This window comes from Mobula birostris, chromosome 1, assembly GCF_030028105.1.
Source record: "Mobula birostris isolate sMobBir1 chromosome 1, sMobBir1.hap1, whole genome shotgun sequence".
NCBI classification, from domain to species: domain Eukaryota; kingdom Metazoa; phylum Chordata; class Chondrichthyes; order Myliobatiformes; family Myliobatidae; genus Mobula; species Mobula birostris.
The window spans coordinates 69,066,750-69,079,234 of NC_092370.1; the positions used below are offsets into that span (position 1 = coordinate 69,066,750).

General features: G+C 41.9%; 2 protein-coding genes across 2 annotated transcripts in view; one reads left to right on the top strand and one right to left on the bottom strand.

Annotated features, from left to right (window-relative positions):
- Nucleotides 1-2,162, top strand: part of decr1 (2,4-dienoyl CoA reductase 1, mitochondrial) — a 38,573-nt gene extending 36,411 nt beyond the window's left edge. Inside the window, exon 10 of the mRNA XM_072256768.1 lies at nt 168-2,162. Within this exon, the coding sequence (XP_072112869.1) occupies nt 168-227 (60 nt within the window). The 3' untranslated portion in view covers nt 228-2,162. The remainder of the gene's footprint in view (nt 1-167) is intronic.
- The window catches only part of calb1 (calbindin 1), a 62,092-nt gene continuing 51,456 nt past the window's right edge, over nt 1,850-12,485 (bottom strand). The window contains exons 10-11 of the mRNA XM_072256782.1: nt 2,130-2,201; nt 1,850-2,022 (exon numbers count right to left, since the gene is read on the bottom strand). Coding sequence (XP_072112883.1) covers nt 1,909-2,022; nt 2,130-2,201 — 186 coding nt within the window. The 3' untranslated portion in view covers nt 1,850-1,908. The remainder of the gene's footprint in view (nt 2,023-2,129; nt 2,202-12,485) is intronic.

Here is a 12,485-nt window from a genome sequence, read left to right on the forward strand (position 1 = left end):
TCCAATAACTAGTCTGTGTACTCATTAAAGAGCTAAGTTTGTTTCTCATTACTTGCTGAAGAAATATTAAGTTGCTTTTTTTCTCATTGGTATGTGTTATGATATAAAATATAAATAATGTAATCTATTTAAGCTTGACTTTTAAATTCTCTTTTTTTTAATCATAGGTTACAAGTGACCAATGGGACATGCTGGAGTCCCTCATCAGAAAAACCAAAGGCTCCTAATGGTGCAAATCAACAACAATTAAAAATGACACATGGACAAGATTGTTATGCCAGTTTACTGGTAGAAAATGCATTGGTTTTGGATGATTTATATTTGATTATATTTTCAAAATAGTTAACGTGCCAAATTGAAATGGCTTTATTATGAGTAACATTTAAATTATCATTGGTTATAAAATTAGAATTTTAATTTTAATTAAGTGAAACTGCTGTTTTGCTACTTTGCTGAGTGTTGTGAGGGTAACGGCCAACGTCAGTCAGAGTTGACCATGGATATTGCATCCTAGCTGTCTGGATACGTAAGCCTGGGCAATATGATGTGGAGAGCAAGCTCCCCCTCTCCACGCATCTGATAAGTCAAAAGGAACGGCAGAGTCTGATACAATTTGGTACTAGCAGTGTCACATGAGTTGCCAGTCAGCATTGAACTCACTGTGGGACTTCCTTAGGGACTCTAGCTCTAGATTTTTCCCTCGGTGTTTACTTGCAAAGCCTTCCCTATGAGTGGGGGTGTAGCTGCAAGGCAGCAGAGGTTTGAGATCAGTGTTATGACAAAGCAAAATGAGGCAAAACGATTCTGAAAACATTTTTTGCCAATGTGTAGTGGAATATTTATAAGAATATTATAATCACCATTATAGATACTGCCATAAATGATGCATGCACAATACCAGAGTTGGGAAGTAAGGATGATTCTTTTCATTGGTAAATTGACTTTTTTTTTGGAAAGAAAAGAACACACAGAAGCTACATTAATATGATGGAGAGCAATTTTTAAAAACTTTCCTAGTTTATGAAGTAAATGCTTGAAAGGATCATAGGGCTTTGATATTAAGTTTGGAATAAATCAAGTTTTATTGACTCTTAATTTAAAATATCAGATTAGACTGGGTTTAAAGCAAGTATCCTGCATAGTGTATCCTAGTGAATTCTATTAATCTGGAATGGATCTGAAATATGCAGAGTAGCTGTGACATTTTTCTGTAAAGGTGCTCTTTTGTCAATTTGCTTTTGCTTTCCTGTTTACTTGCTGCTTATTTTTCTGAACCTCAGTCAATGCATCCTCTGTCCATCCATGTTGTTTCACCATTTAATCTTGTGTATCTTAAAAAGATGAAAAGGAACAAACTAGATGCCAGATACAATTGGGTATTTTTTCAGAGGCCTTTAACTGATCAATAAATTGTGTAGTTCAAATTGTTTTCAGCATGTTGTTTACTCGTATTTCGTTATTATTGTTTTTTTTTCAAAAAAATGTACACCATGCTTAAAAAAACATATACAGAACAATTATTGAAAATCTTTTACTGGATTAATTTTAACATCTTTAATTATGAATTGTGTCAATTCCACAAGGTCTCCTTATACCTTCATTACATTTATTAAGTAATCTAGAACAGTTTCACCAACACTTATTATAAACACTTCTTTCATTTCCATACAAAACAACTGTTTTATGCCACATTTCATATCATTTTCAATAGTATATTTTATTGTATGAATTCTGTAGATACAAAAGCAATAAATTACAAAGAGTATAGATACAACAGATCAGAAAGAATGTGTTGCACATTCTACAGATTAACCTATATGCATACAGGTAGAAGGAAAGCATATCCTACACCCATTTAGCACACAGCTATCTTCACAGAAATCACAAGCAGACGAGAATGCAAGATACTTAAAACTCTTCTGCACAGAGGATTAATGCCAAGTCTTTCCGAAAGAGCTTTCCTCCATCAGACAAAGCCATGATGTTTTTCTTGTAAGTTGTCAGATTTTCAATGTCTAGGTCCTGTATTTTATAATCATATAGTTAACTAAATTTCAGAAACAGCCATGTAGAATAAAACCTTCATTTGTTTAACTCTTTAAAGTTAGTAGTTTGCATTGTGTTATTACCTGTTTGTTCTTTTCACACAGGTCCTTTAGTAGTGCATCTAATTCATTTTCATCTATATATCCATTGCCATCCTAAGCAGAAAAAGATACAAGTTTAAATGTTTTTATTTTCTTATTAGAAAATAAATCTCATTAACACGGATATGGTCAATGTTCTGGCCTGCAGAGGCACAGTTTGTTTAGTATGAGCATCACTTCCTGTAAGCTGTTTTTTATATATTTTTCAGCGTGGGTTAATTTGGATTTCAACTTGGAGGATACAGTGTAGAAAGACATCCATCCCCACTACACTTTATTTGCCTTGAAATGGCAATATCTTTTCACAAGTAAGTTATCATTAAAAAACCCCGAAGAAAGCTTCCAACTCGTGATTTTTTGAGAAGGTGTTTAATTCCCTGCCTAGCTGTGTACACATACACTGCAAGTGCAGTAGAGTGAAAAGAAAACTCATCTTCAAAGGCATTGCTTGCAGATTGGAGATGTGTCTGAACACTGTACGTTACAATGTCGGCATCCGACCCAAGCAGCATTGATTGGCAAGCTCTGGAAGTCTGGTCACAATCTGGCACATCGATCGCATCTTCGTAACACTCAGGCAAAACCATAATTAGTGTGGCTGCCGCACAAGTCCACAGCAAGAATAAGCACGAAGTTGAAATGTGAATGGAGAAATGTCATATAGACATGGAGATCATGTCGAGGCTACATTGAGTTTGTTCCAGGAGGAGTGCGAAACTGAGGCTGACTTGGACAGTGGTGGTCATCTCTCTGAGAAGGTGTCTGAACAACTGACCATCAGTGCAAGCCCTCTAATCCAACAGAGGGGCTGCTCAACAGAGAATGAAATCAAAGCAGCAGACAAGAGATTGGAACCAGCTTCCTGCCATGCTTTACACCAAATTTTTACCCAGTTCTCCTCCTGAACTTGCATCCTCTGTTTCAGACTCAAACCCAAAGGAAGATAAACCTTATTTAATGTAGAATGTGAGAAGTGCTCAAAGTCACCCAACTTGGAAACACATGGTGTTCACCAGTTAATAAGAGCACACAAGCACTGAATGGTGCACCAACAACTCACCTTTCAACAGAAGCTCCCACAGAAACATCTGCACAACCCTCAATCGCTGTGCCAGGCTATGCTGATAAATCACTGTTGGACAATAATTTGATTGAGGTACTGAGTCTGGCCAGAGAAGCCCTGAGGCAGAAACAGTCTGAATGTAGACAAGACGGTTATCCGGATAATGGAGGAGAATCTGGGGAGGGTAGCAAGGTAAAGTGGGGAAACAGTAACAATACATTGCAGAATATAGATGGACACACAGTGCCCCAACCCTCTTTTGATTCTAGGAAACTGAGCCAAGAACCTACTGACACTTCATAAGAATTAGACCCGGATACAGTTTTAAATTCAGGGCCAGCACCCTGGTCTACAACAGAGCAGAGCACGGTGAGGATCCAACTGAGCATCTGTCAGATGTAGCTACTTCCTCATACACTCTGAAGATGTGTTCTGGAACATTAGTAGTTGCTGGAAGAATAGCCAGTGGATTTGTCATGAATCCAATAGGAGGGGAGGTCTGCTTACCCTTGCCAACCCTCATTGAGTATGACCGTATTCCCGACAACAGCAATGGAATTCCTGAAGCTGTATATGGTCATTCACACTTTAAGGACATAGCTGACAAGATTCCCCACTTGATTCTTCTGCTGAGATTCGTCTGTTGCATGGCAGAGACATCATCTGTGCACAGAAGGTGCACAAAGAGTGCAGTGGTTGGCACGGTGCACTTAATGCCCAACAACTGGACTTGGGTTGGATCATAGTGGATGAAATCTGCTTTGATGGTGCTCATCGGTGCATTTAAGACTAATGTCCTGGAGAATGGGCGCCTAAGCAATTTCAGTCTTTGTAAGTGTAATATTTTTATGAAAGAGAAGATTGTAGAGGTAGCCAAAGAGAGCCTTTGCTGTGGCTGGCGCATTTGTAAGCAACCACTCAGCGCAGAGCAACTGAATTGGGCAAAGGGTAGAGTCTTTCTTGTTCAAAGACAAGTGATTGCAGAGGATGTGCAGTGCATCACAAAGCAGGAACCTCTCCCAGTCCAAAGTTACCTTAGAGCACTCTAGCCCTTTCTTGACTCTGAGGGACTATAGTGAGTTGGAGGATGGATTAAGAGGGCACAACTCACTTCAGAGGTACCTGCCCTAACCAGCATTTTGGGTAAGCACTGTGTCACTGGTCTACTCATCAGACATTACCATGAACAGGTATGTCAAGGCCAACATTTCCCAAATGAGAATGGTTAAAAACTGTGCAGTAAGACAGCTTTCAAGACCAGTCTCTGAGAATGTTCTTCTTTTGCCAAAGACTTAATGAAATGATCTTTTAGTTTCAGTAGCTAAGCTGACATTCCATGGATGCCAGACAGGGAGTGTTCTGGCCTTTAGAGGTGTATTTGTTTTGTATGAACATCACTTCCTGTATGTAAGCTGCTTTTTATATCATTTCCTGTGCAGGTTAATTCAGATTTTGACTTGAAGCACTTGGTGTAGAAAGACATCCAACTCCACCCCCTCTTTACTTACCCTTAAAACAGCAATATCTTCACACGTAAGTTCTTATTAAAAACCCTGAAGAAAGCTTACATCTCAGGTGATTTTTGAAAAGGTATTTAACTCCCTGTCTGGCTTTGTACACACACATTGTGAAGGCCGTGTTTAGGTTAATGTATATTCTACATGTGGTTAATTTCTTGAATATTAGGTCACTCCATTGCTTATAATTTTATTTGGTAAAAAACAGAAACATCAGCCTTCATGAACTGTTCAGATTACCACACAGTAATAAATACTTATGAAGTTGAAAGTTGTGTATCATCCTATTTAAAAACAAACTATTGTTTAAATCTCTTAAGGGAAGCATATTTTAAATGAATATGCAGTATTACATATGTACAGCTACTTTAGAAATTGGGAGTTCATTGTGATAGCCTAAACCATCCAGATCGATGCACTACAAAAGGAAAAGACTGTTAGTAGAATGTTGCTAATTATGTGGGTGAATACAGATTTAAAGTGAATAAACCCCAGTGTCTAAATTATGATAGCCTGCATGGAACACATAATTACATGTAAACATCATAGGATTCAAAGGAAACAGGTGCTGTGTAGTTATTATGAAAAAGTGGTTTATTAATAACTTGCATTATCACTTATGTTGTTTTCCATAATAGTCTCAAATACACCTAAAATAAGTTGAAGGCTTTTTTTTTTAATAGATTTTTGCTCATATCACTCTTCTAGAAGTAATATTCAGCTGATGGATTCAGACTTAAGGTAACAATGGAAACATCAATACATATAGTAAGTTTGCATACTTAAATGGTATCAATATATTTAATAAATTATGTTGTGTACTGGGGACTGCAACTTTATGCATTTGTAATAATATTCTCACTGCCAAGTACCTGCAGAGTTATATTTATTAATACATGTTTCTTACTGTACACCTTTAACTTTTAAATTTATAATAGGTTATACTGACAAATAGCAAAATCAGAAAAGAATTGAAGAAGTAATTTGCGTAGTCTAAAGGGTTTAATACAATTGTGTTTGTACAGTAATCTTGATGGCATCAAATTACATTTGCATTTAATACATAAAAATGGATAGACTATTGAAAAGTTAACTGTGTGGGAAGTCCTGGAGCCTCCCGGGCGGCCATATCTGCACCAGGTGTGTCGAGCTGCAGCTCCTAAGGGACCGAGTTGGGGAACTGGAGATGCAGCTCAGTGACCTTTGCCTGGTCAAGGAGACCAAGGAGGTGATAGAAAGGAGTTATAGGCAGGTGGTCACACCGGGACCACAAGAGACAGGCAAGTGGGTCACAGTCAGGAGAGGGAAGGGGAAGAGTCAGGTACTAGAGAGTACCCCTGTGGCTGTCCCACTGAACAATAAGTACTCCTGTTTGAGTACTGTTGGGGGGGGGGGGGGGACAGCCTACCTGGGGGAAACGACAGTGGCCGTGACTCTGACACAGAGTCTAGCCCTGTGGCTCAGAAGGGTAGGGAAAGGAAGAGGAAGGCAGTAGTTATACGGGATGCTATAGTTAGGGGGTCAGACAGGTGATTCTGTGGACACAGGAAAGAAACTCGGATGGTAGTTTGCCTCCCAGGTGCCAGGGTCCGGGATGTTTCAGATCACGTCCAAGATATCCTGCAGTGTGAGGGAGAACAGCCAGAGGTCGTGGTACATATTGGTACCAATGACATAGGTAGGAAAAGGGAAGAGGTCCTGAAAACAGACTACAGGGAGTTAGGAAGGAAGTTGAGAAACAGGACCGCAAAGGTAGTAATCTCAGGATTACTGCCTGTGTCACGCGACAGTAAGAATAGGAATAGAATAAGGTGGAGGATAAATGCATGGCTGAGGGATTGGAGCAGGGGGCAGGGATTCAGATTTCTGGATCATTTTGGGGCAGGTGTGACCTGTATAAAAAGGACGGGTTGCACTTGAATTCCAGGGGAACCAATATCCTGGCGGGGAAGTTTGCTAAGGCTACTGGGGAGAGTTTAAACTAGAATTGTTAGAGGTGGGAAGCGAACTAAAGAGACTGGGGAAGAGGAAGTTGGTTCACAAATAGAGAAAGCTTGTAGACAGTGTGAGAAGGAGTATAGGCAGGTGACGGAGAAGGGACGCGCTCAGACTGTAGGTTTGAGATGTGTCTATTTTAACGCAAGGAGTGTTGTGAACAAAGCGGATGAGCTTAGAGCGTGGATCAGTACTTGGAGATATGATGTGATGGCCATTACAGAGACTTGGATGGCTCAGGGACAAGAATGGTTACTTCAAGTGCGGGGTTTTAGATGTTTCAGAAAGGACAGGGAGGAGGCAAAAGGTGGGGACGTGGCACTGTTGATCAGAGATAGTGTCACGGCTGTAGAAAAGGTGGACGCCGTGGAGGGATTGTCTACAGAGTCTCTGTGGATGGAGGTTAGGAACAGGAAGGGGTCAATAACTTTACTGGGTGTTTTTTATAGGCCGCCCAATAGTATCAGGGATATCGGGGAGCAGATAGGGCAATAAATCCTGGAAAGGTGTAGTAATAGAATTGTCATGATGGGAGATTTTAATTTCCCAAATATTGATTAGCATCTCCCTAGAGCAAGGGATTTAGATGGGGTGGAGTTTGTTAGGTGTGTTCAGGAAGGTTTCTTGACACAATATGTAGATAAGCCTACAAGAGGAGAGGCTGTACTTGATTTGCTATTGGGAAATGAACCTGGTCAAGTGTTAGATCTCAGTGGGAGAGCATTTTGGAGATAGTGATCATAATTCTATCTCCTTTACAATAGCATTGGAGAGAGATAGGAACAGATAAGTTAGAAAAGCATTTAATTGAAGTAAGGGGAATTATGAGGCTATCAGGCAGGAAATTGGAAGCATAAATTGGAAACAGATGTTCTCAGGGAAAAGTACAGAAGAAATGTGGCAAATGTTCAGGGGATATTTGTGTGAAGTTCTGCATAGGTACGTTCCAATGAGACAAGGAAGTTACGGTAGGGTACAGGAACCGTGGTGTACAAAGGCTGTAATAAATCTAGTCAAGAAGAAAAGAAAAGCTTACAAAAGCTTCAGAGAGCTTGGTAATGTTAGAGATCTAGAAGATTATAAGACTAATAGGAAGGAGCTTAAGAAGAAAATTAGGAGAGCCAGAAGGGGCCATGAGGGCCTTGGCGGGCAGGATTAAAGAAAACCCCAAGGCATTCTACAAGTATTTGAAGAGCAAGAGGATAGGATGTGAAAGAATAGGGCCTATCAAGAGTGACAGTGGGAAAGTGTGTATGGAACCGGAGGAAATAGCAGAGGCACTTAATGAATACTTTACTTCAGTATTCACTATGGAAAAGGATCTTGGTGATTGTAGTGATGACTTGCAGCAGACTGAAAAGCTTGAGCATGTAGATATTCAGAAAAGATGTGCTGGAGTTTTTGGAAAGAATCAAGTTGGGTAAGTCGCCGGGACCGGATGAGATGTACCCAGGCTACTGTGGGAGGCAAGGGAGGAGATTGCTGAGCCTCTGGCGCTGATCTTTGTATCATCAATGGGGATGGGAGAGGTTCCAGAGGATTGCTGTTTGTTGTTCCTTTATTCAAAAAAGGGAGTAGAGATAGCCCAGGAAATTGTAGACCAGTGAGTCTTACCTCAGTGGTTGGTAAGTTGATGGAGAAGATCCTGAGAGGCAGGATTTATGAACATTTGGAGAGGTATCATATGACTAGGATTAGTCAGCATGGCTTTGTCAAGGGCAGGTTGTGCCTTACAAGCCTGATTGAATTTTTTGAGGATGTGACTAAACACATTGATGAAGAAAGAGCAGTAGATGTAGTGCATATGGATTTCAGCAAGGCATTTGATAAGGTACCCCATGTAAGGCTTATTGAGAAAGTAAGGAGGCATGGGATCCAAGGAGGCATTGCTTTGTGGATCCAGAACTGGCTTGCCCACAGAAGGCAAAGAGTGGTTGTAGATGGGTCATGTTCTGCATGGAGGTCAGTCACCAGTGGAGTGCCTCAGAGATCTGTTCTGGGACCCTTACTCTTTGTGATTTTTATAAATGACCTGGATGGGGAAGTGGAGGGATGGGTTAGTAAGTTTGCTGATGACACAATGGTTGGAGGTGTTGTGGATAGTGTGGAGGGCTGTCAGAGGTTGCAGGGGACATTGATAGGATGCAAAACTGGGCTGAGAAGTGGCAGATTGAGTTCAACCCAGATAAGTGTGAAGTGGTTCATTTTGGTAGGTCAAACATGATGGCAGAATATAGTATTAATGGTAAGTCTCTTGGTAGTGTGGAGGATCAGAGGGATCTTGGGGTCAGAGTCCATAGGATGCTCAAAGCAGCTGCGCAGGTTGACTCTGTGGTTAAGAAGGCATACGGTGTATTGGCCTTCATCAATCGTGGAATTGAATTTAGGAGCCAAGAGGTAATGTTGCAGCTATATAGGACCCTGGTCAGACTCCACTTGGAGTACTGTGCTCAGTTCTGGTCACCTCACTACAGGAAGGATGTGGAAGCCATAGAAAGGGTGCAGAGGAGATTTACAAGGATGTTGCCTGGACTGGGGAGCATGCCTTATGAAAATAGGTTGAGTGAACTCGGCCTTTTCTCCTTGGAGTGATGGAGGGTGAGAGGTGACCTGATAGAGGTGTATAAGATGATGAGAGGCATTGATCGTGTGGATCGTCAGAGGCTTTTTCCCAGGGCTCAAATGGCTAGCACGAGAGGGCACAGGTTTAAGGTGCTGGGGAGTAGGTACAGAGGAGATGTCAGGGATAAGTTTTTGACTCAGACAGTGCTAAGTGCATGGAATGGCCTGCCAGCAACAGTGGTGGAGGCGGATACGATAGGGTCTTTTAAGAGATTTTTGGATAGGTACATAGCGCTTAGAAAAATAGAGGGCTCTCGGTAAGCCTAGTCAGTTCTAAGGCAGGGACATGTTCGGCTGAACTTTGTGGGCCGAAGGGCCTGTATTGTGCTGTAGGTTTTCTATGTTTTATCTGTTTTCATTACTATGTCCAGTTTGTGCATATGGTTGTGCTTCAGGAAAGAGTAAGCCAATTATCATGGTTTTACTTCGTTGAGCAACTTACAAATAAACAGTGACAAATGCATTAACTTTAATATAAATTCTGGCTAATTCATGATTGCCAAATTATTCGCATACTGGTTTTGAGACAATTTTATTATTTTAAATGGGATTAGAAGCATGCTTAATTGCCTCTGTAAACTGCTGACACATTTCATAAAAGGACAGTTCTACTTTCCCTTCCTATCCCCCTACCCCTTATACCATGATTACCTTGTTATCTAAATCTATCATTAACAGTAATGAATATGTTCATTGACGAAACATCCCATTGGAGTAGAAATTTGTCTAGGACACTTCACTTTATCCTAGTCATAAATAATTTACCTCATGTGAGTCCATGATCCTCATACTATAATTATAAATACCATAAAAAATAGCAAAATGCTTGTGCTATAAGAGAAACAAATACTGACGTTGTAAGTTTAATCTTATTGCCCAAAAGGCAGTAATGCAATTGGAATGCATGAAAATGTAATCCACCCACCTCCATTATGAGCAGCAGAATGATACAACAGGTCTGTCCCGGCAGACCTATTGTCTCAGCTTGCTCCTGCCCCACCGAACTCAATTCTGCATACCTCCACACGGTTTTATCCCCCCTTGTTCAATCCCTTCCTACCTATGTTCATGACACTTCTCATGCTCTTAAACTTATCGATGATTTTAAGTTCCCTGGCCCCCACCGCTTTATTTTCACCATGGATGTCCAATCCCTATATACTTCCATCCCCCATCAGGAAGGTCTCAAAGCTCTCCGCTTCTTTTTGGATTCCAGACCTAACCAGTTCCACTCTGCTCCGTCTAGTGGAATTAGTCCTTACTCTTAATAATTTCTCCTTTGGCTCCTCCCACTTACTTCAAACTAAAGGTGTAGCTATGGGCATACGTATGGGTCCTAGCTGTGCCTGCCTTTTTGTTGGCTTTGTGGAACAATCTATGTTCCAAACCTATTCTGGTATCTGTCCCGCACTTTTCCTTCGCTACATCGATGACTGCACTGGCGCTGCTTCCTGCACGCATGCTGAGCTCACTGACTTCATTAACTTTGCTTCCAACTTTCACCCTGCCCTCAAGTTTACCTGGTCCATTTCCGACACCTCCCTCCCCTTTCTAGATCTTTCTGTCTCTATCTCTGGAGACAGCTTATCTGCTGATGTCTACTATAAGCCTACTGACTGTCACAGCTATCTGGACTATTCCTCTTCTCACCCTGTCTCTTGCAAAAATGCCATCCCCTTCTCGCAATTCCTCAGTCTCTGCCGCATCTGCTCTCAGGATGAGGCTTTTCTTTCCAGGACTTGGGAGATGTTCTTTTTTAAAGAAAGGGGCTTCCCTTCCTCCACCATCAACACTGCTTTCAAACACATCTCCCCCATTTCACACAAATCTGCTCTCACTCCATCTTCCTGCCACCCCACTAGGAATAGGATTCCTCTTGTCCTCACCTACCACCCCTCCAGCCTCCGGGTCCAACATATTATTCTCCGTAACTTCCGCCACCTCCAACGGGATCCCACCGCTAAGCACATCTTTCCCTCGTCCCCCACTTCTGCTTTCCGCAGGAATCACTCCCTACGCGACTCCCTTGTCCCTTCGTCCCCCCCATCCCTCCCCACCGATCTCCCTCCCGGCACTTATCCTTGTAAGCGGAACAAGTGCTACACATGCCCTTACACTTCCTCCCTCACCACCATTCAGGGCCCCAGACAGTCCTTCCAGGTGAGGCGACACTTCATCTGTGGGTCGGCGGGGGTGATATACTGCGTCCGGTGCTCCCGATGTGACCTTCTATATATTGGGAAGACCCAACGCAGACTGGGACATTGTTTCGCTGAACACCTACGCTCTGTCCGCCAGAGAAAGCAGGATCTCCCAGTGGCCACACATTTTAATTCCACATCCCATTCCCATTCTGATATGTCCGTCCATAGCCTCCTCTACTGTAAAGGTGAAGCCACACTCAGGTTGGAGGAACAACACCTTATATTCCGCCTGGGTAGCCTCCAACCTGATGGTATGAACATTGACTTCTCAAATTTCCGCTAATGCCCCACCTTCCCCTCGTACCCCATCCGTTATTTATTTATATACACACATTCTTTTTCTCTCTCTCCTTTTTCTCCCTCTGTCCCTCTCACTATTTCCCTTGCCCATCCTCTGGGTTTCCCCCCCTCCCCCTTTTCTTTTTCCCTAGACCTCCTGTCCCATGATCCTCTCATATCCCTTTTGCCAATCACCTGTCCAGTTCTTGGCTCCATCCCTACCCCTCCTGTCTTCTCCTATCCTTTTGGATCTCCCCCTCTCCCTCTCACTTTCAAATCTCTTACTAGCTCTTCTTTCAGTTAGTCCTGACAAAGCGTCTCGGTCCGAAGCGTTGACTGTACCTCTTCCTAGAGATGCTGCCTGGCCTGCTGCATTCACCAGCAACTTTGATGTGTGTTGCGAGAATGATGCTTTTATTGTGTTGTGCATTTTCACATTCAATTGCATTTAAGAGTAAAATCAGTGTCATGATTAACAAGTAGATGTTACTTTATTCCACTCAGCTTATTCATATCCAAAATTCTAACTTTCCCTTTGCACTGCTTTTACAGCAACTCATTTGTATATTAGGTGTACAAGACAATGAGAGGCATTGATCATGTGGATAGTCAGAGGCTTTTTCCCAGGGCTGAAATGGCTAGCACGAGAGGGCATAGT